Source organism: Chrysemys picta, chromosome 10 (assembly GCF_011386835.1).
Source record: "Chrysemys picta bellii isolate R12L10 chromosome 10, ASM1138683v2, whole genome shotgun sequence".
Taxonomy (NCBI): domain Eukaryota; kingdom Metazoa; phylum Chordata; order Testudines; family Emydidae; genus Chrysemys; species Chrysemys picta.
In genome coordinates, this window is record NC_088800.1 from 57,487,101 (window position 1) to 57,513,744 (window position 26,644).

Genomic DNA, 26,644 nt, shown 5'->3' on the forward strand with positions numbered 1-26,644 from the left:
TTGAAAGCCTTCCTGTGTACATGTGGGCCAGCCCATGGGGAATGGAGACTAGGGGTCTTACAGTGACATGTGACCATAACATGTCATAACCATATAAAAGTAGTGAACATGAGGTATAGGGTGTCACACCCTAACATTAGCAAGGGAAGCCCTATCTTTAGGAAAACTAACTAGGAGACCCCAATGGGCATCAGGCCTAAGCCTAGCACAGGAATCCCTACCCTTAGTGACCCTAACCCTAGCCCAGGGAGCCTTTAGCCTACCCTAGCCTTAGTAACCCTAGCTGGGGAACCGCAACGGGCACCAAGTCTAATCCTAGTCCTGAAATCACTACCCATAGTAACCCTGACCCTAGCCTGGGGGCCCTACCTTCTGTAACCCCAGCTGGGGGACCCCAAAGAGCCCCTGACCTAACCCTAGCCTAGGAATCCCTGTACATAGTACCCCTAAATCTACCCAGGGGAGACCCCCTTAGTATCCCTAACCCCAGCCCCCTTCCCCCCTCCACCCACTTCACCCTCTGCTGCACCTCCCCTGGCGGGCCCCAGCCCTGGCCTCCCTCCCAAGCCGCCAGCCCGCAGCCAATGGCTCCGGCCGGGCCTGGGGGCGGGGCGCTACCGGCGGCGGAAGGGCGGGCGGGGCGGAGCCAGGCGGCGTTTCCGTGCCGTGGCGGAGGAGCCGGCCGGGCCCAAAGTTGCTCCGTTTCAAGCGGTAGGTGCCGGGCTCGGCCCCCAGCCCGGGGCCCGCTTCCCCCGTGATTGTTGGGCCTGCTGCCCCTGCCCGAGCCACTCCCGCCCGGCGGGGGGACCGAGGAGAGGGGGCAGGGGTACGAAAGGGGGGGCAGGGGCTGCCGCGGGAGGGCGTGGGGGTAAGGAAGAGAGGTGGGGGGACCGAGGGGTGGGGGTAAGGAAGGGGCGGGAGTGTGAGGGGCTAAGGAAGGGGCGTGGGGATCGAGAGGAGGGGGGGGTAAGGAAGGGGCAGGACCGAGGAGGGGTGAGGGGGGTAAGAAAGAGAGATGGGGAAACTGGGAGGGCAGGGGGTAAGAAAGGGTCAAGGAGGGGGGGCAGGGAGACTGAGGGTAGGAGTTTGGGGGGGCAAGAAAGGGTCAAGGAGGGGGGGCAGGGAGACTGAGGGTAAGAGTTTGGGGGGGTAAGGAAGAGAGGAGGTGGGGACCGAGAGGAGGGGGCGGGGTGTAAGGAGGGAGCAGGGGGACTGAGGGGAGAGGGCAAGGAAAAGGAGCAGGGGGACTGATGGGAGGGGGCAGGGGTAAGGAAGGGGAGCCATGGGCTGCCAAGGGAGGAGGTGGAGATTAAGAAAGGGCTTGGGGGGAGCTATTCTAAGCAGGGAGACCCAGGCTACTAGCCCTCTTGTAAAGAGCCCCATCACCCCAAACCGTCCACCCTTCTGCTAGTCAGCTGCCCTTCTCTGTAGGGAGCACCAGACCCATGGCTGTAAAGGATCGGCAACCGACTGCTTTGTTGTCTTGGCCCCCCTCTCAACGTGAGGTTCCAACCTCCAAGGCTGTGGTTGCCTGGAGAGGCAATTTTATCGTTACTTTGCTGTATGCTTTGGGGCACCTTGAGGAACGTTAGGGGGTAGAGGGTTGTGTGAAACCAGAATGTGTTCCTCACTGAGGTTTAGCAGCATGCCAAGGCTCCTTCCCATCCCTCAGGAAGATCTCAAAATGGATGAGAGGATTTAAATGCTGGTGAACAGTTATCTATAACACGGTTTCTCAACCCGGGGTGGGGACCCAAAATTGGGTTGCCAGAATGTTTCAGAGGGTCTTGTGGCAGTTCCCATCCCAAAGGGGTGGCTGGGCTCACCTCCCTGCTCCAGGCACTGCAACCTCTGGAATCCCACTGCCACTTAGATGTGTCCGGGTGGCCAAATTTGAGTGAGTGGCACTGCAACCCCATGAGTCAGGTCACAACTCCTCTTCTACAATTTGGTCCCAGTGCTGCAACCCCAGAGTTTGCAATGCCTGGAGCGGAGAGCCAAGCCCAACAGCTCCACAGCACAAGAGCTGCCACTATGGGGTGAGTGCTGGGCAGGACCTGACTGAAACCCCACCCTATGGCCTCCACCCCCAGACTATTTACGGGGTCCCGACAGGCCATATACATTTATAAATGGGTTGTGAGTCCAAAAAGGTCGAGAACCACTGATCTAAAACCTCAGCTCGGTGATCCTGCTGCCCTGACTTCGTATTGGTGCCAGTGAGAAAGCACGAGAACTGTGTGGGAGGATGGCAAACATGGCTCTAAAATGAGGGATGCTTGGCATTTTCTCAGCAGAGAGGCCTAGGATGGGGGTTTGAACTCTAATTTCACCGCATTAGGTGGACCCTCCATGGTTGAGGTACGCTGTCAGTATGGAGAGCTTGCTCCATTGCTGCCTGTGCTGTAGTTGTGTGGATAACAAACACTGCCTCCCTCTATTGCAGTCACTCTTCAGCACTAAATTCAGTATTAGAACAAAAATGAAATTCTTTCTCTGGTGCTTGCACCAATTTGGGCATTATGACCTTATGATGAAGAAGTCTGCAGTCTAATCCTGTTATGTCTTGTATTACTGAACAGCTCATTGGCTCACTTCTGTCCTTATCCCTGCATTTTGCCTTCTGAGGGATTCTTCTCTTGCTTTACAGGCCCTTACTGACAGCTTCAGCAAGAGTTGTTCCTGCAAGTGGGGTATTTTCTCAGATATTTGAATTAAGAAGGAAACTGAAATCTCTGAAAGGTTAACATGGACTTACTGGAAAGTACATGCAGGGAGTGACCAAGGAGACACCAGGGCTGAATCTGAGCTACTCTGTTAAGTAAGTGGCTGTGCAGTAGTTTCTGTAGTTAAAGACTGATTGATTAATGTGATCAGGGAAAGTGATATGCAAGTCTGGTTGGAACAGTAGAAAGAGAATCCTAGATGCTGCATAAATTAATTCATTTGCTTTCAAGAAGGTTTTAATGAGGTCTGTAAGCAGTTGGTGGAAATGGACTCACCTGTGAGAATGCTGCATGTGGAGATATAAGTCTCAAAGCCTTCTCTTTGGGCAGGGCATCCAGTGGTGTCTAAGGAGAGGAAGTCACACAGAGGACAACCATGGAGAAAATGGCCAGGGTTACCACTGCCCTTGGTGGCAACACCATCACTGGACGTACCATGTTCTGTCACCTGGATGCCCCTGCTAATGCCATCAGTGTGTGTCGTGATGCTGCTCAGGTGGTGGTAGCTGGCCGCAACATCTTTAAGATCTATTCAATTGATGAAGATCAGTTTGTGGAGAAGCTAAACTTGCGTGTTGGCCGTAAGCCATCCCTGAACTTCAGCTGTGCTGATGTGGTGTGGCATCAGATGGACGAGAACCTGTTGGCCACAGCAGCTACCAATGGTGTGGTGGTGACCTGGAACCTCGGGAAGCCATCCCGTAACAAACAGGACCAGCTGTTCACTGAACACAAGCGGACAGTTAACAAAGTGTGCTTCCATCCCACTGAGGTGTATATGCTCCTCAGTGGCTCCCAGGACGGCTATATGAAATGCTTTGACCTACGCAAGAAAGACTCTGTCAGCACCTTCTCTGGTAAGGGCTCTGGCCATGTCTACAATGCAGAGCCTATGCTGGGATAGGCTGCATAGTGTAGACACAGTGTTAGCCGACAGGAGAGGAGTTCTTCCGGTGTAGTAACGTCATCTTCCCATACAGCGTTAGCTAATGTGACAGAAGAGTGCATCTGTTGGCATAGCTATGTCACTAGGGCTGTGGTTTTTTTCACACTCATAACCAACATAGCTATGCCAGTATAAGTTTTAAGTTTAGACCAAGCCCCAATCTTGGGCCCACTTGGCCAGTGTTCTGTGCATTAGGATGCTTATTGCATATGCTGCAGGCTGGAGTTGTCAATTATCACCTTAAATAAGGGGAAACTACCAGACAATCCCCATGTTCCAGGCCTTTGTCCCTCTGATCTCTTTGTGCTTCATTGTGGTAAAGATTTACCCCTTCTGGGGCTATGATGATACAAGCAAGGGATCGGGGGACAGATTCCCTGCTGGTGGGACTTCTAGTCTGTAGCAGCCAGTGATGTAAGCCTATGTCATTATCATCTGGGGTCTCAGGCTCACGACATGCAGCTTTTTGGTCTGATTTGAAAATTGTCTGTAGCCGATGTCTAGAGCTGCATTATCTGTGTCAGTTGTTAGGGTGGTGTTAGAGCTGTTGGGGGAGGGTGGATCTACTTCCCATTGTCCTTGAATCATACCCTCTTTCCACCCACATCCCAACTCAGTTGCCCATATCTGGTGCCTTGAAGTCTGGGAGCTTAGGAAAGCAGCGGTTTTGATACCCAGTCAATAACTGTGTCAAGGGAGATAGACTAGGACAAAAAAAGTGTGACGGACAGGTGCTGGATTGACAGCACTGAAGTTCTCTATTTATGGACTACGTAGGGCAGAAGCAGTGCCAGCTTTGCAAAGGAAACTGTTCTGAACCAGAGTGGTCACTGGTTTCCCTTGGAGCATTAGTAGAGGTGATTTCTGCTTTTCCTACACCCAGGGTGCACTGGGCTGAGTCCAGGAGAGAATCAAGCTGGCCTGCCATTGGCAGCTTATTGTAAACCCTGTCTAGCAAATATGAGCGTTAACACCACCAGGGGGAATGACTTTGCTGGGGCCCTGTCGGATCTGGTCTACGTTCCTATTGTCCCTCAGGCCAGTCGGAAAGCGTGCGTGATGTGCAGTTTAGCATCCGTGATTATTTCACCTTTGCTGCAACCTTTGAGAATGGGAACGTGCAGCTGTGGGACATCCGCCGGCCAGACCGCTACGAGAGGATGTTCACAGCTCACAATGGGCCTGTTTTCTGCTGTGACTGGCATCTAGAGGACAGGTATGTGCTATACCTACCACCCCGGTTGAGCCCCACTCTGCTCATGGCGATCACTCTCTTGTCAAAAAATTCCTGAAGGTGGTGCCTTCACACAGTGGTTCTGTGAAAACTGTCCAGTGGGATGCTGAGAACTTGATGAGCACATGGCTCTCTCTTGAATATCGGACGGAGCAGCGTGGCTTATAAAACAAGTCACTCTTGCTGTTCTGTGGGATAGCCAGCAGTAACTAGTAAACCAGAAGTGAGCTGCTGGAACTGGGCAATATCGGGTATGTCCAGCGTGTTTCACCAACTTGATCAGCTCAGGGAGTGAGAGGGCTGCTTTAAAACACAAGATTGCTTGTGTCTTAGGCATGTTTGCCATGCTGCCATTAGGTATAAACTGAGATTCACCAGGAGGAAAAGTCAGATTTCCCAGTAAATAATTAATTTATACTAAAAAAAATGTTGCATGCAACTCCTGGACCCTGAACAGCCTCCTGGAACTCCTTGTCCATCTCATGCTGGGGAGCTATCTTCACAAGCTGAGAGAAGCATAAAGTACCTAAAATTAGCCTTTTTGTCCTCTGCTTTTATTCATGGGGGGGAAGAGGGGAATGGAAGCCCCTCTCATTTTCACTGACTGAAATGCAAAGGGCAGTTTGCCTTAAATCGGGGAAACCAAATTTTCTCAACCAGGGGCTGGAGGGCCTCATCTAATCTGAATAAAATGGAAGATATTGCATCCTCCCTTTAGTTTAATATGCAGGTGTCGTTGTAAGAGCTACAGGTCCCAGCATGCACAGTTCCCTTTTGATATGGTTGGAATCTGCACGCTGGGACCTGTAGTTTTGCTGAGCTATGCCTCCATGCTAAAAGAGAGGGTGCCCAAAGCCTGTGCTTGTTTAGTGCCATGTAGCTGGCAGGCAGCACTTTGACCACCTGTAGCCTAAAAGGCTTGCATAAAAAGCCAATAATCCAAGATCAACTTCCAGGACATTTCTCCAGTAAACGTTTCTGCTTGTTCCTTTCTCCCTCCTGCCAGGGGCTGGCTGGCGACAGGAGGCCGAGATAAGATGGTGAAGGTCTGGGACATGAACACCAACAGGGCCAAAGAGATCTACTGCGTGCAAACCATAGCCTCTGTGGCGAGGGTCAAGTGGCGGCCTGAGTGCAAGCACCACATCGCCACCTGCTCCATGATGGTGGACCACAACATCTACGTGTGGGATGTGCGGCGCCCCTTCATCCCGTCCGCCATGTTTGAAGAGCACAAGGACGTCACCACGGGTATCGTGTGGCGCCACCTGCACGATCCCTACTTCCTCCTCTCGGGCTCCAAGGACAGCACCCTTTACCAGCACATCTTCAAGGACGCCAGCCAGCCCATTGACAGGGCCAACCCTGAGGGCCTGTGCTACAGCCTCTTTGGGGACCTGGCCTTCGCAGCCAAAGAAAGCCTGATCTCCTCCGACTCCAACCGCAAGCCCTACATCGGGGACAGGCGGCATCCCATCTTCTTCAAGCGTAAGCTGGACCCCACGGAGCAGTTCGAGTACATCTCTTCTTCCAGTGCCCTGAGTGTCTTTGAGACAGACCTGGAGAGCGGCAGCATGGATTGGTTTGTGAGAACGGCCAAGCAGTATGTGCTGGCGGGGAGACCCCTGGCAGAGCTGTGTGACCACAATGCCAAGGTAGCCAAAGAGCTTGACCGTGACCAGGTACGTGCAACCCTCTAACAGCCTGTGGGAAGGGAGAGGCAGGCTCTGCTTTTTATTAGCTAAGCCTTCAAGCCAAACTGGATGGCATAGGAAGCCTTGATTGTATGTATAGACAGATACCATAGACATAAACTGTGGAGACAGGTCATGCGGGCTGCAGAGAATGTCTGGTTGTCTGCTGCCCTCTAATGGGAACAGCTATGCATAGTGTAAATTTACATACATTTATTGCATCTCTGTACTCAGCATGAGCTGTTTCTGGCTGCTAATGTTTGTTTTGACAGGGTGTCTCGTGAAATCTCATTGGCCAGATTAATGCAGATTGGTTTGGAGGGAGTCCTGTCAGAAGGACTGTCCGTGCTGCCTGATGGGAGCAATGGCAAACTGCAGAGCACTGAGCTGGGGAGAGGAGAGGTGACTGGTGAGGTACTGCAGGCCTCCGTGTCAGCTCTGTCCTTATTTAACATCTCTGCTCTGGAACAGAGAGTAACCTGCACTTTCATTAAATTTGTAGGTGATGCTAAATTGGGAAGAGTTGTGAGGACAAGGAAATGATGCTAAACTGGATTTAGATCAGAAATGTAGGGAGAAAACAATACAGTGAGATCCCCCTTGGGCAAATGGTGGTGGGGACAGAGAGTGAAGAACGATCCTCCCCATACAGATTCAGTGGGGGCGGAGGGTGGAGGGGAACCTAACAGAATGCAGAAAATGTGTTAGATGGGCTACAACACCACCAGATCCTAAAGACTGGTCCCTGCTCCAGAGGAAGGGGGAAAGGTCACTTACTGATATGCTAGACCTAGTGATCTGTTCTGAGTCTAATACGATTCAGTATTTTCATTAATGACTTGGATGATGGAATGGAGAGCATGCGTACAAAATTTACAGATGACACCAGGCTGGGAGGGGTTGCAAGCACTTTGGAAGACAGGATTAAAATTCAAAATGACCTTGATAAGAGAATTGGTCTGAAATTAACAAGATGAAATTCAATAAAAACGAGTGCAAGATAAATCACATTCACAAATACAGAAGGGGAACAACTGGCTAGGCAGCAGTAATGCAGAAAAAGATCTGGGAGTTACAGTGGATCACAAATTGAATATGAGCCAACAATATTTTGCAAAAAATGCAAATATTATTATGGGGTGTATTAACAGGAGTGTCATATGCAATACATGGGAGGTATTTGTCAAGCTCTGTTCCACAGTTATGAGGCCTCAGCTGGAGTAGTGTGTCCAGTTTTGAGCACCACACTTTGAGAAAGTTGTGAGCAAATTGAGGAGAGTCCAGTCTGGAGGAAAACAACAAAAATGATGAAAGGTTCAGAAAACCTGACCCAGGAGGAAAGGTTAAAAAGCTGGGTGTGTTTAGAGTCTTGAGACAAGACTGAGGCGGGACCTGATAACAATCTTCAAATATGTTAAGGGCTGTTACAAAGAGGCCAGTAAACAATTGTTTTCCATGTCCACTGAAGGCAGAACAAGAAATAATGGGCTTAATCTGCAGTAAGGGAGATTTAGGTTTGATATTAGAAGGTTTTTCCTAAGGATAGCTAAGTACTGGAATAGGTTACCAAGGGAGCTTGTGGAATCCCTGTCATTGGAGGTTTTTAAGAACAGGTTGGACAGACACACTTGTCAGGGATGATCTAGGGTTAGTTGGTCTGGTCTCTCAGTGCAAGGGGCTGGATTAGATGACCTCTTGAGCTCTATGTTTCTATGATTCAATGTTGGTAAATCCCTGAGTATGGAAGCAGGGTTAGAGCTGGGAAGTGATTTGGAAATGTAGCTTGCCCAAGGGTTAAGCTCTTTCTGTTGTTTCTCTTTTCCTTTCTTTCCTCAAGAGTTGTTGCTGTGAGATGAGATGTGCTCCACTCCCTGCTAAGGCCACGGGCAGAAATGCACTGTCATCAGCATGTACCTAGCCCCTGCTAGTTGGGGGCTGACCTATGTCCTGTAGTCAGAGCTGTTCTGTCTTTTCTCCTCTCCCTTTGTCTCTGTCACATCTACTCCTCTTTAGATGTTTCTCTCCTGCCGTCCCCTCTACTATAGAGTGCCCCTTGGTGCAGTGGGTCTTACCTTGCTCCTGCACAGGAGGAGCAGAATAAAATGGATAAGGAGCAGAGGTAGTATTGTCTGGACTGGGCACAAATTCACTCATGTGCAAGGAGAGTTAAAAATAATGTAGAGCCCAACCAAGCACTGTTTGTGACAAGAAACTAACCCAAAGTAGAGCTCAGATCCCAGCACTCTGAGGGTGTTCTGATCCAGGGCCAGACTTGAGCTTGTCCCTCCTCGCGTAGCTGTGCTGATGTATCTGCACTGCTGGTGCTATCTTAGGTTGCTGCCAGTTCTGTTACCTGAGAGGGCAGGAAAGATCTAGGCAACATTGCAGGGTGGATAGAAACTCTACATTGCAGCAGGTCCCCTCCCCACAGACACCACTGGTGAGTCAGTCAGCTTGGGCTCTGAACTGTGCTCCAGAAACCAACTTTCTGATGATGTTGCCTTGTTTGACAGACAGTGGTAACAATCTAACCCTTCCCCTCCTCCCTTCTCTCTCTCCCCCTGGGGGCAGGTTGCCCAGACATGGACAATGCTCCGAATTATTTACTCCAGCCCTGGCACTGTGCCCTCTGCTAACCTGAACCACAGCCTGGGGAAAGGCAGTACCTCCCTCCCACTCATGAACAGGTGAGCAGTCTAATCACGGCATCCCCTGACATGGCCCTGTTGGGAGGAAGTGGATGGGGAGGCCTGCACTGGCATACAGGGGATATGTGGAAACTTGACTGGCCGATAGGAAAGGGGGAACCATTTTGGAGATGGCTTCTTACACCAAGTTAGAGTCACTGCAGAGGAACTGGTTACTTCCCACTGATCTAAGTCAGATGAGCCTTCCCAGAGGGCCATCTCCTTCATTCCGATCAGTTGAAAGCAGAGTGGCAGCTGCTACTACGGCTTCTTTCAGTATGAAAAAGAAACGGGCTAATGTGGCTTGGCTTCTTTCCCAGCTTTAACCTGAAGGACATACCACCTGGGATAGGCAACGAGTCCAGATTGGAGCGCAGCAAAGGAGAGAGCCGATCCGAAAACATCCTCATGGATTCTTCCTCCACCTTAATCAACAATGATGGTAACATTTCAACCGCGGGGTCAATGGAGCGTGCCAGTGGCTAGCTTGGTAATAGGAGTCCAAAATGCCCACTGTTTGGGGTGCAATCCAGACAGTGAGGGGTTAAGTCACCGCCTGCCCTGTAACCTTGGATGCCTCAAATGCTTTGCTACTGTAACTCCCTGCTTGGGACATTCACAGTCAGCAAAAAGCACGACCCTGTCAGCCTGCCAACAACACGCCATCATGCTCTGTGGTCTCTAGCTGCCTTGGTTACTACTCGCAGGGTGACCCCAGCACCCTCCCAGTCATCTTCCCTGCTCCCAGCAGAGTGATGGCCCACAGCTACCCTTAACTGTGCCAGTGTTTCTCTGCTGTCAGGTATTGCTCTGGTCCTTTTGAGCCCAACTACCAGCCAGCAATTATCACAGACACTCTTTTTGTCTTGGTTATTGTTAGCAGGTGACACAACCTCTCACTGGTCTGCATTGCACCATGACGCCATCATCCTGTTGGGATGCAGTTCTAGTGCCAGTTAGTGCTCCCCCTCCCGGGGAACTCTGTCCCAACAACACCAGCCAAATCATGTTGCAGAACCTCAGGCATTTTGATCAGTGAACGTATAAATTGTCTGCAGATCATTGGCCCAGTCTCTTGAGGCTGGAGTCTGTCACTCTGGAATGTGGGAGGATTGGGATGGGACAGTGGATAGTGGTTAGAGCAGAGAACTGGGAGTCAGGACTGCTGGGTCTTGCTCCAGCCCTGTCATTGTGACATGCTGTGACACCCTTGACATATCACTTCCCACACCTGTGTGCCTCAGTTTTCCCATCTGTGGAAGGGACAATGCTGCCGCCCTCCCTCTATGAAGCACTTTGAGGTCATTGGATAGAAGGTGCTTTACCAATGCAGAGCACTGTGCCTGTCTGTCCCACCTCCACTCCAGCCCCAGATCAGTTTGCTGAGGGTGAGTTGGCAGCTGGGCTGTGGTTTGTGAGCAGCCTGCATTTTCTGCCATAGCAGCACAGGAAAGTCCGACAAACTCTACTCCTGTAGGGGTATCCTGACTTGTCTTCTCTCTCTATCTCTCTCTGCTTCTCCTCCCCTTTCCGTGTTCATCCAGAGAATGAGGAGACAGAGGGCAGCGACGTCCCTGCGGACTATCTCCTGGGGGATGTGGAGGGGGATGAGGATGAGTTGTACATGATGGACCATGAGAATCCCCATGGTGAGTTTGTTGTTCTGTGAATGCACACGCATGACTGCAGTGCAGCTGGGTCTCAGCAGAAGTTGCCTGTATGTACTCACTGCACTGGAGAGGATGCCAGATCCCTCCTTGACTCCTTTATCTGGTGGTGGTGTAATCGTGTCTGTCCCAGGATATTAAAAGAACAAGGTGGGTGATATTACCAAAACCACCTTGTGTCGCCTTTATCCATGGCACTACCCCTGCTCACTGAAGAGGGCTTGTCTCTTTGCAGCTGAAGAGCAGGAATACATCCTCCCCCAGGAGGCCTTCCCCCTGCGCCATGAAATAGTGGACAACCCCTCAGCCCTGGACCACCTGCAGGACAAGGCAGACTCTCCTCATGTCAGTGGCAACGAGGCTGAGACTGTGTCCCTGACGCCTGTGGAGTCCTTCTCCCTCATCTCCATCTCCCACTCACTCTACGAGAACCGCCTGCCACCCGACTTCTTCAGCCCCATCGTCCGGGACATGCTCCTCTTCTACGCTGAGCAGGGGGATGTGCAGATGGCAGTGTCCGTGCTCATCGTGCTAGGCGACCGGATCAAGAAAGAGATCGATGAGCAAACCCAGGTATAGCGCTATAGGGAGGAGCAATTCCCAGAGAGAGGCTTCTTCAGCAAAGCTGCTGCATATCCTCCCCCAGCAAACAGGGTTTGGAGACTCTCATAACAATCCTTTGTATTTATACAGAGTCTTTCATCCAGAAGACCCCACAGTGCTTTGCAAACTCTCGAGCGTGAAGCACCAAGCACAGATGGGGGAAGGCATTCCTGACACACTAACTGAAAGGGAGGTGGTGGGTGTTGGCAGGGCCGGCTCTAGGCACCAGCAAAACAAACTGGTGCTCAGGGCGGCACATTTTTAGGGGCAGCTTGGCCGGCGCCAGAATGCCGCCCCTGCCGCCCCTAAAAATGTGCCCTGGCCGCCCTAGCTCACCTCCGCTGCTGCTGCTGCCGCTCGCGCGCCACGGTGCGCGAAACAGCTGATTCGTGCGCCGCTACTGGCCCTCCCTCCCAGGCTCTCAAGCCTGGGAGGGAGGGGGAGCAGCGGCGCGCAAATCAGTTGTTTCATGCGCCACGGCCGCTTGGGGTCTCCCCCTCCCTCCCAGGTTTGAGAGCCTGGGAGGGAGGGGGAGCAGCGGCACGCGAATCAGCTGTTTCGCGCGCCGCAGACGCTCGGGATCTCCCCCTCCCTCCCAGGCTCTCAAACTTGGGAGAGAGGGAGAGATCCCGAGCGGCCGCAGCGCGCGAAACAACTGATTCGCGCGCCGCTGCTCCCCCACCCTCCGAGGCTTGAGAGTAATTTAAAAATGGGGGGGGGGGGGGGGGGCAAAATTGTTTTTGCTTGGGGCGGCAAAAATCCTAGAGCCGGCCCTGGGTGTTGGTCAAGGGCCTAGTCTGGTAACCTGTTCCCACACAGCTTGGGAGCGCTGTGCTGGAGAATTGTCACAGAATATATAGTAAGACCAAGCCGCTGTAAATGAATAAGAAATAATGTTTCCAGCTGGAAAGGTACCACTGAGCAAGGAGTCCAGTTAGGCCATCAGTCTTACGGACTGTGAGTTAAGAATTTCTTGGGAGCAAAGTGAATCATGCTTTTGGCTTTAGTTTCTCTCTGAGACAATACAAAGGCAGAAAGCTGCAGAGATCAGATCTTTTGGAATGTTACCATCCCAGCTAGCTGTAGAATAATCAATGCATGAAGTAGCTAGATGGTATACCCTTCTGCACCCCTCCTTGTTTGGACTAACATTTGATAGCCCCTTCTAAAGCTGATTTAACCTGAGACTGGAGTCATAGGGAGGGGGTTTGGGTTCAGTAACTGCCCACAGACCCTGATGTGAACCAAGACTAATTTAGGTGTTTGCCCCCCCCTCCCCTGCCCTAGGAGCACTGGTACACCTCCTATATCGACCTGCTGCAGCGCTTCCAGCTCTGGAATATCTCCAATGAGGTGATCAAACTGAGCACGTGCAGAGCCATCAATTGCCTCAACCAGGCCTCCACCACCCTGCACATCAACTGCAGCAACTGCAAGCGGCCGATGAGCAACAAGGGCTGGATCTGCGACAGGTGAGATGCTTTAGGGTGGGGGGGGAGTGCGGTGGGTGCCTTCATTTTGCAAGGGTTTGTCTGGAGGTAGCTAATGCATTATCTTGAAGTAATGTAATCTCTTGCCCAGTTCAGTTTCCATTATTATTATTTGTTTGTACTCCAGTGGCACCCAGAGGCCGCAGTGGAGCTCACCCTATTGTGCTAGGCACTGTGCATACACCTACAAACAGGTCCTGCCCTGAAGAGCTTACTCTAAATACACCAAACACAAGGTAGAGGGAAAACCGAGGCAGAGAGAGGTGAAGTGACTTGCCCAAGGTTACACACCTGGCCAGTGGCAGCACTGGATATAGAGCCCACGTCCCCTGGCTCTCAGAGCACTGTCCTAACCACTGAACCACACTGCAGAATGGAAACACAGTCTGCTGTTGGGGGTCCCTTGTGATCACTAATGATCTGTGCTGATTCTGAATGGTAAACAGTCTCCCACGTGTGTTCCCAGCCTGACCTGGGTTAAAGCTTCCTTCCCATGGTTCTGTTGCTTCTTTATAAGCTATTTGATTTGTAGTTGATTTCATTGCTGTGAGGCACCCAGTGTTGGGCCCAAATATTATGTTTTTCCTGCTCTTTTGGGTTTCTGGTTTATAAACTCCCAGCCTTGTGCCAGCCAGGGCTGATGATGATACTGAAGGAGTTAGAGTTTTGAGGTGTGGGCAGGGATTGACTGACCTCACACCCTGAGGAGTCTGCATTGATTGGAGGGGTTCCTTGATCCAGCTGGGAGCTGAGTGGTACATGCCAGGGTTTCACTGCCTGAGCTGGCCACTTGCCCCAGAGTGCTTTCTCTGCAGCTGATTCACCTGTAATCTTCTCTCTCTGGGCCAGGTGTCGGCAGTGTGCCAGCATGTGTGCTGTGTGCCACCATGTGGTGAAGGGCCTGTTTGTGTGGTGCCAGGGCTGCAGTCATGGTGGCCACCTGCAGCACATCATGAAATGGCTAGAGACCAGTTCACACTGTCCAGCGGGCTGCGGTCACCTTTGCGAATACACCTGAACTGAAAGGAACCAACCCTCAGCTGATGAGAGGTGGGATTCAGTCCCTGACCTGCTTGGAACCAACAGGAGATTGATCGCTGGAGCCTCTTCTTGGATGGAGGTTTTGGAGGAGAGGCTGTCTTGGATTTTAGAGAGGAGGCATCTCTTGCAGTATGCTATCCTTGAACAGGATTGAGAGTGAGGCTGACTTTGCATAGGGAAGGTTCCTCCTCAGTGCTTGAAATACAGCAAAGCCTGCAACATCCAAGAGCCTTCCTGGACAGTTTTTCCTAGTCATTGTCTTCTATTTATTTTTGACTGGCGTGTAAATAATTTTGTATTAAAGGTACCAGAATATCGTGTAAACATAGTTCTTTATAAACCAATCTAATGAACAAGACAGTCTGAGCCGGACTCTGAGCTACACCTTGATTTTTATACTGAATAAAAAAAGAACAAAGTAGCTTCAGTGAGTCACTTGTTTGTATGCAGCTGCCCACATTGAATACATCCAAGAACCCTGCTTTGTTCAGCTCTGGCTGCATGTGCATAGCATCTTGGCTGATTCTCCTTGTGGAAAGGAATCTAATGATCAGTCCTGACCACAGTCTAATAAGCAACAATTCTTGGGAAAGGGAGTTTTTAACCCGATTCCCCAGCCCAGCCCCTAAATGCTGAGCATAAAGTAACCTGCAATTTCCTCTGGAAAAGGAAAATCAGACAGATTGCATGCTTCATAATGAATAAGGCACCAGCCTCTGGAGACTTAGAGAACAGTCCTGATTAATTCACCAATTCACTTGTGATTTCAGCTGAACATCCTCTTGTTCCTGGGGAATCTGGGGAGCTGAGACTGATGCCTTGGGCTGAGCAGAATCTACTTAGTCCCAGAGCTAGGAGTCAGGAGTCACCACCCTGGTGTATGTGCTTAAACAAGTCACTTAACTTCCCCAAGCCTCCATTTTCCCAATCTGTTAAATGGGCCTAAGTATCAAACTACTTTCAAAGGGAACCAGTTAAGAATGAATGTTTATACAGTGCTTTGAAAATGCCAACTATACAGCTATAAAGGCCCCCAAATTGGCTAGAATGGGGGGGGGGGAGAGGATGCCCCTTTGGAGCAGATGCTACCACCCTGTCCTCAGGGTCATAAACTTGTACAACCTGCCCAATGAGCACCTGCATTGAAACCCTGATTAGCATGACCCACATTGTACTGACTTTCAAGTTATCTGTGCTTCTTGATGAGCCTCCTGCACAACCACACCACCTCTCTCTTTTGTGGATGCTGGCAGGAGCACATCCTAGGCTCCTGCTCTTCTTGAACAGAAACCTCCATCCTTGGGCCCCCTAAATACTTTCACAGCCACAAGTTCTTGACATCCTTCCTCTAGCCCCTTGCCATGCTGGCCCAGCATAGGAGGGAAGAAGCAGCAGCAACCAACTAGCTTTTGCTTGTACTGATCCAGGCTGGGGTCAGTCTGAGAAAACCAGGTGGAAAAGGGGGGAGCACAAGCACATACATAGGAGGGGAAGAGTCAATGGGGCAGAACACAGGCTAGAGGGGTTCAAAGCAGGTGGAGCTAGGCCTGAACCATGAAATCCCCCCTGCTGAGCAGGGGTGTTTGGCCTGTGGGAGGATGGGCTCTTGGTTCAGCCCATTTCCGGCTCTGAGACTAAAGATGTGGGTTAGCGGCTGGGGACGCTTGTCAATGGCTGCTGGGTAATGTAGTCACCAGGCCACCTGTCCAATAGCAGCACGCGGCATCAGCCTCTCTTCCCCTTTCACCCCTTTGAGGGACCACGAATCGAAGTGTCTCCCAGATGCTTGCTGGGTAATGTAGTCCGCAGGCCACCAGCCCACGCAGCAGCACGTGGCCTTCACAGCCACCCTGCCAGGTAGTGCTGAAAGGCGTAGGTGCGCGCGAGTCCCCGGGGGGGTGGGGGGAGGAGGCTGTGACATGCCTGGAATACAGCTCCCAGAATGCAATAGGGTGGGGGGGTGCTCTAGGCTGAGACTTGCCGGCATCTGCAGCCGCACACAGAGAGAGATAGCTGAGCTGAGGCGTGGTGGTAGGGGCTGGAGGGGCCCTGGGATGTGGGAGGCGATACATGCAAGGCGAGGGAGGAGGGTTAAAGGGTCAGATAGGGATACAGCAGGTATTAGCCTAGAGCTGGGGTGGGGGGTTAAATTCAGAGAGGAGATGGAAGGGAAAGAGCCAGAAGTGAGCCAACAGCTGGATTGATTCCCCTGCTGGCATTAGGGTATATTAGAACCTTTAACGTCCTGTCCTGCACTGTTCTCTCCCTAGCTTTTCTAGCCTGCTTCTCTGAGAGAATCTGACACCCCCAGATGGCAGAGGGCTGCTGGAGGCAGATGGGATCATGGTGGCAATTCCTTCTCCTCTACATCCCATTGTCGCTGTCTGGAGACTTAGATTACCTGGAAGGAAATGGGGGCTGGTAAGTAGGCAACCCATGCACACAAGTATTTTCTCAGTCTCTTCTGGGATCTAAAATGTCAGGTTTGGTCCACGTTCCCTCAGTGGATGTGCTGCCATGCAGAATGCTATGTTGACTCATGAGAGGTGTTCAGGGAAACCTCCAGTGCTGAAACCTCCAGGTCCTATTTATCACAATGTCAATACCTCGCCACTCTCTCCACTCTGATCTTCACTGCATTCTGCTTGTCTCCTGACAGCTGGAGAATTGTATATTACCTGGAGGTTTGTATCCTGAAAGGAGGGTCTGTTGTTGACTGCTTAGCGTTTTGTAAGCAGGCCGTTGATCACCTTTTCCCCCAGGCATGGTCTTGGCCTGTGTCAGGAGAACTAGCTCTGCCTAGATGGCTCAGCTAGAGGCAGAGTTGCCTAGGGAGTAGAGTGAAGTACTAAGGATCGGGAAACCTGGGCTATGTTCTTGGTTCTGCCACTGACTCACACTATAACCACGGGCAGGTCGCTTATCCATTCCGTGCCTCAGTTTCTCAAATTGTTGATCATGATAATGGGATTTCCCTGCCTCCTGGGGGTTGTGAGGATCAATTCATGAATGTGGAGTGGCTGGGAGCAAGGCACTGGAGAAACTATTGAGCGTATAATGCCGAGTGCTCTTGTGGAGATGTCAAAGGCAGAGAGAAGGTTAGGTTTAGAAATAAAAGGAGGAAATCTGGCCAGGGCTTAACGAAACGGGGAATGATGGCATTCTGAAATGGCTTATGTGGGGAAGGATTTCTCCACATCCCCCTACCCCACACTCAATGTGCAGCGGCACTCAAGCAAACAGAGTGTTGGGAATCATTAGGAAAGGGATAGATAATAAGACAGAAAATATCATATTGTCTCTGTATAAATCCATCTTGAATATTGTGTGCAGATGTGGTCACCCCATCTCAAAAAAGATGTATTGGAATTGGAAAAGGTTCAGAAAAGGGCAACCAAAATGATTAGAGATATGGAACAGCTTCCGTATGAGGAGAAATTAATAAGACTGGGACCTTTCAGCTTGGAAAAGAGACGACTAAAGGGGGATATGATAGAGGTCTATAAAATCATGACTGGTGTGGAGAAAGTAAATAAGTGTTATTTACTCCTTCTCATAACACAAGCACTAGGGGTCACCAAATGAAATTAATAGGCATCAGGTTTAAAACAAACACAAGGCATTTCTTCACCCAACACACAGTCAACCTGTGGAACTCCTTGCCAGAAGATGTTGTGAAGGCCAAGACTATAATAGGGTTTACAAAAGAACTAGATAGGTTCATGGAGGATAGGTCCATCAATAGCTATAAGCCAGGATGGGCAGGGATGGTGTCCCTAGCCTCCATTTGCCAGAAGCTGGGAATGGGCAACAGAGGATGGATCATTTGATGATTACCTGTTGTGTTCATTCCCTGTAAAGCACCTGCCATTGGCCAGTGTCAGAGACAGGATACTGGGCTAGATGGACCATTGGTCTGACCCAGTGTGGCCGTTCTTATATTCTTATATATTAGGTGAGGCTCTTGAATTCTTTCTCCTTCTCCCCAGCCACGGAGCTTGGTTTAGTTTGAAACCAAGATTGAAAAGGCCCATAAGAACACAGTCCATCCCCGCACATTGGCAGTATCTAATGCCCTAGACACAGTGTGCATTGGGGTGGAACCGTTGCTACCTCTGCTCTTAGCCTAGTTCTTAGCCAGTTGATTGAAGGAGCAGATACTTGGAGGGTCAGCAACCTCCCATGAACGGACTCAGACCAGGCATTCCCTGGGGGAGAGCAGACCTAGCTTGGAGTTGCCATGGAGAGAGAACTGGGCTTACAGCCTTGTTACTTATCACAATGGGCCAGTGGGCCAATCAGTGCCCCTCCTGCCATCTGCAAGGGGCTGACTAGAATATTTTGTTCCTCCTTTAAAGTGGCTGCCCCTACGGAGCTATCATGGCATCAGTTCCTTGACGCTCCCCACTGAGAAATCTGACAAATTCCCCAGGCCTCTTTCCATTGCTATTGCAACCCTTGGCACTGACCCCAATGTTGGAGTTAGTGTCTCTGGGTTAGAGGGGAAGGGAGTTGGCAGTGACCAGGTCCGATCTCCCCCTGCTTGGGTTGCTGATCCTTCCGGGGCTGATGTCACTTGCTGGGAAATGCTCAGGCTGGCAGTGATTGACGCTGAGGGCTCTGTCCCTTTCCTCACCCCAGGCTGACGAACAAGTACTTGGCTCTGATGGAAGAAGACCACTGCACTGTGGAGAGGAGAGACGCTTCCCTGACCTACTCCCAGTTCATAGACCAGTAGGTGTGCTGCTTGCTTTGCTCTCCGGGGCTCGACCAGCCCCTTTCCTGTACCCAGCACTGCATGCAACCAGCATGGCTATTACTGGGGGAGGGAGGGGGATTCTCTGGGGTCTTCCCCTCGACATGCCTCCACAGGGTCCTAGCTATGCACAGGCCATTATGGAAATCTCATGGCACCCACAGGGGTGCTGGATACCTTGGAACCAGTTAGGAATGGGGTTCTCTGTCAGCAGGCAACTTGCAGATCAGTGACCATACAACAGAATCTGATCAGAGCTTTCCATCTGCTGCTAGGAAGAGAAGTGACTCCCATAACGAGTCCCACAAGCCCAGCTTCTCCATTAGCCCTCTGCTGACCCAGCAGCATGCCAGCACAGCGCATGCATCCCCACGCTGCCTGCACAGATATCTCTCCTTGCCCCCGGAGGTCCCATGACCTAGATCTGCCCTTGAGATGGTCTGTGAATGTGGCTGTCCTCAGCTTGCCCACCCACTGCCACTGAAGGTGCAAAGAATTTGAGTCTGAGCACCGAACAGCTCAGCCCATGTATCGGTCACATAAATCTGTTGCAGAGGTGGTAACAGCTGAATTTCACTGCAGCTAACACTAGTACTGTTAACCAAGGGCTCTGATGGGAGTGAGCTGGGTCTGTAGAATGTGCCAGGTCCCAGGGAGCCAGGAAAGTGTTTAATTTCCTTCTGTGTTTTCCAGATATGCCTTTTCCAGGCCTGTTGTTATCCAGGGGATCACGGACAACTCGGTAAGTGCTACATGCTCCCAGCTGTGATGTGCCCCTCCAGCCTGAGCCATCTCATTGTATGTAAGGAAACAGCCCCTTGGAGCCTCTCCGGCCTTTCCCCCAGACCAGGCTTAGTAGCCATGTTTGCCCTCCTGGCAGCCAGGCACATGCTCCGTATCTGGCTGGGAGTAACTTCTGCCAAAAGTGGAGATTGACAGTAGGGGACGCCATGATTTCTATTGATACTGACACTCCCTTCTCAGTCACATGGCTGCAGGGTGATGGGAAGTGGTGAAAGAGTTGAGCTGGGGGCGGTTCTGAGTGGAGACAGTCAGAGTAACCCAGGGAATCCATTTGGGAGGGGAAGGGAGGGGAGGAGAGTTCCCCTCCCCCCCCCCACCCGATGGATTCTGGAGCAGCCCCCCAGGATCCATTCTTAAGCAGGAAGCTCCATCCTATGGTGGCAACTGGACCAGCCCCAGGGCATCTCTGCATTGGTCTGTGTCCAGTTGGATTTGGGAACAAGAACGGCCATCCTCTTTCGCTGGCAGCTCGAAAGCCAGATCTAGAGAGAGGAGGGCTGTCCTGTCGCTGCGCGGGCCCCCCCCCCCCCCTCAGGCCACGCTCCAAGCACCTCTGCCTTCCCAGGGCCCTTGTCACCTCTGCTCTGTGCTTGCAGGAATTCCAGGCGCTCTGCACAAGGAACAAGCTGCTGGCAGAGTTCGGGGACCGCCTGGTGCGTCTCAGCACTGCCAACACCTACTCCTACCATAAAGGTGCGGGGCTTGGCTCCAGGGCACATGCGCTGAGCTGCATTCTCACTGGGCTGGCTGTGCGGTGGGGGGCTGCTCCAGAGAGAGGTGGGGGGCAAAGAGGGGACAGACAATGCCTGTCTGCTTGGTCTCAGCCAATGCCTCCCTTCCTGCTGCCATGGCTGGTTGGTGACAGAAGATCTTGTCTGAGGCCCTGGATTTCGTTGTCCAGGGAACACAATAAGCCAGCCTTGCTCCTTTGCCTCCTCTCTCTTCCTGGCCAAAACCCCACTCTGTGCTCTTGGGCAAGTCGCTAGCCTTTGCTGTGCCTCAGTTTCTGCAGCTGTGAACTGAACACAATAGCACTTAGTCCCGGAGCTCTAGCATTGCACTTGGGCCGGGGGGAGGGTTTCAATGTTGCTCATTGGCAGGACAACAGGGACTTCCAGGCTGCTGGGCTGTGGCTCTGCAGGGGGAATGAGCTGGAGGAGGGTGGAGTGTTAGAGCCCTGCTGTGCCCCCTCGGCCCTGGCTGGGAAGGTAGGTCACACACCTTGGGGAAGGGCAGCCGTGAACTCTCTCCTCCCTCGCAGTGGACGTGCCATTCCAGGAGTACGTGGAGCACCTGCTGGAGCCTCAGGACCTGGCCTCCCTGGGCAGTGGTGAGTAGAGGGTTCCCCTGTTCAGGCTCTCCATGCACCCTCTTTAGTGCTCTGCCTCAGATTCATCCGTGTGGCTGAGAAATCCAGTTCTGGGTGGATTCCTAGGGGCCACCTCCTGGCCAGGGTTGTGCTTCCCTCCCCAGCCTGCATGCCCAGACAGACCAGAGCTCGTGCTCTCTGGGGGTTACCAATGTCTCTTTCTCCCCTCACCAGAGACACTCTATTTCTTTGGAGACAATAACTTCACTGAGTGGGGCTCCCTCTTCCAGAAATACATGCCACCTCCGTTCCGGATTCCAGGCACCAGCGGGGCCTACAGCTTTGGGATCGCCGGTCAGTACCAACCTGGAAAGAGATGAGGGCAGGGGGAAGGAATGGACTGTAGGGGAATCCTTCCCAGGCTTAGATGGACACGTCAGCCCAGAAGCAATGGCCTAACCAGGCATGGTCCATCTGATCCCATCTCTGGTCTGTTTGCCCACAGGCTCTGGTTCTGGGGTTCCCTTTCACTGGCACGGCCCGGGTTATTCGGAGGTGATCTTCGGCCGGAAGGTGAGAGCTGGGTGGGGAGTGGATTGATTTACGGACCCTGGAAAAACCAGATGTTTCCGCGTCCATGGCCCTGCTGTGGAGCAGAGCACCCTCCTAGCAAAGTGGGGATTTGATCCAGGCAGCGGAGCATAGACTGTGCCAGGCCAGAGAGGACCCATGATCCCTTCGGCCTAGGGTGCTGTCTGCTGCAAGTGGCTGAGTCCTGAGGCTTTGGAGGAATGGGATATTTCCCCATAATGCATCTGGCCACTTGTACACACTGAGGGCCAGCGGTGGAGGTTCCTTGGTGACCCCTGTGTTCCCTGGACCCCACTGTGCTAGGTGCTGTACGCACACAGAACAAGACAACAGTCCATACCCCAGAGACCTTGCAATCAGGCAGTGAGGTTCCTATTCAGGTGTGACCCTCATGGGGGCATCTGTAAGAGCCCTAGCAGTTCCCCTTAGACAGCCACCCTCACATCCTTTCCAAGAGTGGAGGGAAGAAGGGGAATTGCTGGGCTTTGGGGGTAGGGAAGAGGGGTGCATCCATGAGTGGGGAGGAGGGGGGAGCCCACCCTGCAGGGAAGTAGAGATTTTCAGGTCTGCGGTGAAAGGGGACCCCATGCTAGGCAGAGCGGGGTGTTTGCTAAGAGCCCCTCTCTTTGCAGCGCTGGTTTCTCTATCCCCCTGAGAAAACCCCCGAGTTCCACCCCAACAAGACAACTCTAGCCTGGCTGCTGGACACATACCCATTTCTGCCGCCAGAGGACCGCCCTGTGGAGTGCACCATTCACCCTGGCGAGGTCAGTCCTGCACCCTGGGGCCCAGTGAGCCAGCCAGCCCACCCCCTGCTGCAGCTGCTCAAGGGACCTGTGGAGTGCATCAGCTTGGAACGCCAGGGGCTTTGTGTCCAGAGAGAGCAGAGGGGGGAAGATTCTCTGGTGCTGCACAAGCAGCAGGGACCCTGACACCACAGTGTCTGGGATGGGATCCAGGAACCCCAGTACTGAAGCCAGGCTGTCAGAGGACCACGAATCCCAATGCCAGCACCTCTGCACCAGAGCCAGGATGCACGGTGACCAGGCATGCACACCAGACAGAAGGCAGGCTGTCACAGGAGCAGGTCCTGGGGCTGGGCTGGAGGGGCACCAGTCCCCTGATGCAGGCATTACCATGGGGGAGGCAGGCTCTGGGATGGGACAGGGGAGAAAACCGTTGAGAGTTACAGGCAGTGCCCAGCCAGGCCAGAAGGGGGAGCAGAGCTCAAGAGCCAGCCGGTAAATGTGCAGAGAGAAGTGTTGGATTAAAGCTCAGCAGAGAGAGGAAGGATGGGCCAGTGGGTTGGGCACTAGCCCAAGAGTTGGGAGATTGGGGTTCGATTTCCTGCTCTGCTCAAGGCATCCTGTGTGAACCTGGGCAAGTCCTGTAGCCTCTCGGGGGAGGGGAAATACATCAGAGATTGCAAGGTGCTCAGATACTGTGGTGATGGGGGCCTGCCAGGTACATGTCAGGGCTGGCATCTGTTCCTAGCTGGCTATCTGACATTACACAAGTCTCAGTCTCTTGGGGCCTCAGCTGGGAAATGCGGACAGCACTTCCTACCCCCTGGGACTGTGGTTGGGCTCACTTGGCAATGCTGAGGGACTCAAATATTAGAGAGAGGTGTGCCATAAAGAAACCCTGAATGTTATGACATTGCATTTTGGCCCTCTTTAGTTTCATCTGTCAGAGGATCTCAAAGCACTTCATCTATAAATACATATGCACACACACTAAAGAATTCAGCCACACACCCTAGCTCGGGAGGGAGGTCAGTACCAGTAATTCCCTTTTACAGATAGGAAAACGAAGGCTCAGAGATGGGGGACTTGCCCTGCCCCCAGCGGAGCTGCCTCCACGCTGGTGTGCGTGAACAAGTGACCTGCTGCGTAGCCTGTCTGCTACCCTGCCCCCCTTGTGTTTGGCTGCATTGCCACTTGGAGTTGCACATTTGGCACAGTTCGCAAGATGTTTGCAGGAGCAGAAATAGCTGTGTTCTCACCCACGCTGCCAGCTGGCTCTCGCACAGCTGTAGGGCCGTGGGCGGCAAGGAGAAGAACGGTGGGCCTCAGGACACCAACTGGCCCCTCCCTAGAATTGCAGTCACACAGTCTACAGCTCTGGGGCAGTATTCCCTCATTAACTCTGTATAAAACTATTCCTGGCTGCCTTTGCGGGCATGTAGATTATCTGCACTGTAACACAGGATGCAGTCAGCTGTCAGTGTCTCTCTACTAGGCCACTGAGAGCACCTGTGGCCCTTTGGGTGAGGTACAGCCATTGTTTGGTGCCCACACAAATCTCAGTCTAAATAAAATGGGATAAAAGTCCAGCCAGAGCCCATGAAGAGCAGCACATCAGCTGCTGGCCAATGCTGGCTCAGTGCTGAGGCATTAGCAAGGCCGTGTGCCAATGAGTAAATACCCAGCTCTCAGCAGGGGCCTGTTTTCGGGGCAAATCAAATGGGTAGAGACACCACAGAGGAACAGCGAGGAGCAGTCGCAGCCACTTGGTACCTCTAATAACCAGCCACCAACTCACTGGAGATCCCCCTCGCTCAGGGTTTCATGCTACTGTCCAGCACCATAGTATCACAGTGCCTTCTGTGCAAACGCCATAGTGATAAAGTCCCTAGCAGCCATCAGCCTCCAGGTTGTAATAAGAGGGTGGGGGCTAGTAGCTGTCTTCCACTGAAGCCAATGCGAGTGACTTCTGGGATGATTTTGGCCTAGCCTAGCTGTAGAAGCTCGCTTATATGTGGGAGCAGGCAGCAGCTTTCTGCAGCACAAGATCTGATGAGCCTTCTCGCAGGGGAGGGCTGAGGCCTGTGTGAACCACTGCTCTAGAGCCATGGAGCACCAACAATTGAAAGGGGCTTGGGAGTGTATACCCTGCCAACAGAGGGTCCTAGTCTGATACAGGACAAGCGTTAGTAGCAGCATCAAGACAGCATTGGCTGCAGATTGAATGCCACTCCCAGGAGGCAGGGATGGTCAGAAAGGAGGGGCCCTGCAATGGTTGGGGGTAGAGGGGTAAGTGCAGAAGCCAACTGGTGAATGAATAGGGAGGCTGGGCTGAGCACTGCCCTTGCTTTAACTATGACCCTCTAGTTGCGAGCACTAAACAGAGCATGTGGCCCTTGCCTAGCATCTATACGGACGCAGAGGCTAAACCACAATGCCTGGGGGAGCTGGAGTCCGCCTGGACACACAGCACAGCTGCCTCAGCCTGCCACTGTCCCACCCTTAATCCTCCCCCACAAATTTGCTGTGGAGTGGACAGGCCTATTCAGAGGCATTATGATGTAGGCAAGTGGCCAGTCAGCCTCAGAGAAACTCTCACTGGAAGCTCAGGTCACAGTTGACAGCCCAGGCTGCCAGCCGATTTCAACAGGTAGAGCCCATGCAAGAGGGCAGCTGTACCAAGGCTGCACAGCCACTGAAGGACCAGGCAAGCAGCTCCCCTTCCCCTGCTTCTGTCTCCTCTGCAGGTGCTGTATTTCCCTGATCGCTGGTGGCATGCCACCCTCAACTTGGACACGAGTGTCTTCATCTCCACCTTCCTGGGGTAGCAGCTCAGGGCTCTGCCTACCTGCCAGCCCTTCCTCAGGAACTGAATTGTTCACTTCCCTCCCTCCAAAGCCCTGGGATTCTGCTGGTGAATTCTAGCCATCTCTCTCCCCTATAACCCTGCAGGCAGCGTTGGACTCTGGGAATGGGGCTGATACAGCTCTAATCCATCTAGGATTGATCCTGATCTGTGTGAGCACCCCCACCATTCTGTGATGCAGCAGCTACTGAGGTTGGGTTGGAGGGGGGAACCTGTCCCCTTTCTCCCATACAGCTGGTGGCATTTGCTGCTGTACTTACAACTCTGCACTTTCTGTTCCTCAGCTCCATGAGCCTGCCTGCTCACCCCACCCCCTTCCTTCACATCCTCTTGGTGTTTCTAAGGCCTTGGCTACACTGGCGCTGTACAGCACTGCAACTTGCTGCGCTCAGGGGTGTGAAATCGCCCCCCGAGCGCAGCGCTGTAAAGCGCCAGTGTAATCAGCGCCCGCAGCGCTGCAAGCTATTCCCCTCGGAGAGGTGGAGTACTTGCAGCCTTGCGAGAGAGCTCTCGCAGCGCTGGTGGCGCGACTACACTCGCACTTCACAGCGCTGCCGCGGCAGCACTGTGAATTCTCAAGTGTAGCCAAGGCCTAAGATCTGAGGAACAGAGTCCATGGCAGAAGGCAGCTTCTGGCTCAAGCCTGGTCTCTAGGCAAGAGTGACATTACTATGTAGGCTCTTCTTTAAATAAACCATTGGTCAGTAGCACAGAACCAGCCACTCCAGTTCTAGAGCTAAATCGCCAGGCATGGGGCTTAGTCTAGCCTCAGATGCCCTTGTATCTGCCCTTGGTGACCTTCCCTCAGCAGCTCTGCTGAGAGCTCATTTCCTGGTGCTCATTCATGGGTGCAGGGGAAAATTGAAGGACCAGTTTCTGTTACCCAGGAATCCCCTGCAGCTGGGGGTGGTTGGGCCGGCTTTCACTTGAATGTTAATGTACAAGCAGCAAAGGATACTTGAAATAAGAGTTTAGGTTAGTTATTGGGATTTTCCTATTTCAAGTCTGGATTAAAATAACTGCCTGCCTTCTCTCTGCACTTGTCATGAGTGCCTTAGCATTGAATCCTACCACACCATAGCCAGCCTCTGACATAAGCACCTGCTACTTTTCCTCTCATTTACTCTTGGCCCCCAGGTATGGTGGCAAATTCATCCCTGCCCTGCCATGCCCAGGATTATTCCACGACTGAATCTGGCTTAGGAGTTATTTTCACAATTGTTGTCCCCTGTCCCCGCCGATGCAGAGCTTTTAGTGCTTTTCAACCAGCACCTTACACACAGATTCCGACTACACTGCAACTGGGAGGTGCGAGTGCCACATGCATAGATGGGAGCTAGCTTTGGTCAAGTAATAGCAGTGAAGCCACACCCACCATGAACCTCTAATACCTAATCAAGCAGCCACTGCCCATGCTGCCACTATCCTTCCTCAAACTGGATCAAATCTAGCTCAGCTATGTCTACACAATCACCCCTCCTAAC

The 26,644-nt window shown here is 52.3% G+C and overlaps 2 protein-coding genes across 7 annotated transcripts; both read left to right on the top strand.

Annotated features, from left to right (window-relative positions):
- The first annotated feature begins 629 nt into the window (after nt 1-629).
- Nucleotides 630-14,509, top strand: WDR24 (WD repeat domain 24). Of its 2 annotated transcripts, XM_065559908.1 has the most exons (11): nt 630-711; nt 2,651-2,821; nt 3,057-3,583; nt 4,711-4,888; nt 5,913-6,588; nt 9,172-9,287; nt 9,608-9,729; nt 10,832-10,936; nt 11,190-11,527; nt 12,845-13,029; nt 13,897-14,509. In XM_065559908.1, the coding sequence occupies exons 3-11, from the start codon at nt 3,103-3,105 to the stop codon at nt 14,063-14,065; spliced, it is 2,370 nt and encodes a 789-aa protein (XP_065415980.1). In that variant the 5' UTR covers nt 630-711; nt 2,651-2,821; nt 3,057-3,102; the 3' UTR covers nt 14,066-14,509. The 2 variants fall into 2 exon arrangements, with proteins under 2 accessions (XP_065415980.1, XP_042717515.1); XM_042861581.2 differs by lacking the exon at nt 2,651-2,821 and having other exon boundaries at nt 639-711.
- Nucleotides 14,510-15,807: 1,298 nt separating this feature from the next.
- JMJD8 (jumonji domain containing 8) lies at nt 15,808-26,193 on the top strand. 5 transcript variants are annotated; one of them, XM_005306123.5, is made up of 10 exons: nt 15,808-15,945; nt 16,359-16,509; nt 18,730-18,822; nt 19,538-19,586; nt 20,245-20,341; nt 20,910-20,978; nt 21,192-21,311; nt 21,463-21,530; nt 22,181-22,315; nt 25,042-25,269. In XM_005306123.5, the coding sequence occupies exons 2-10, from the start codon at nt 16,400-16,402 to the stop codon at nt 25,120-25,122; spliced, it is 822 nt and encodes a 273-aa protein (XP_005306180.2). In that variant the 5' UTR covers nt 15,808-15,945; nt 16,359-16,399; the 3' UTR covers nt 25,123-25,269. The 5 variants fall into 5 exon arrangements, with proteins under 5 accessions (XP_005306180.2, XP_065415982.1, XP_005306179.2 ...); XM_005306122.5 differs by lacking the exon at nt 15,808-15,945 and adding an exon at nt 16,012-16,119 and having other exon boundaries at nt 25,042-26,193; XM_065559910.1 differs by lacking the exon at nt 20,245-20,341.
- The last annotated feature ends 451 nt before the right edge of the window (nt 26,194-26,644 follow it).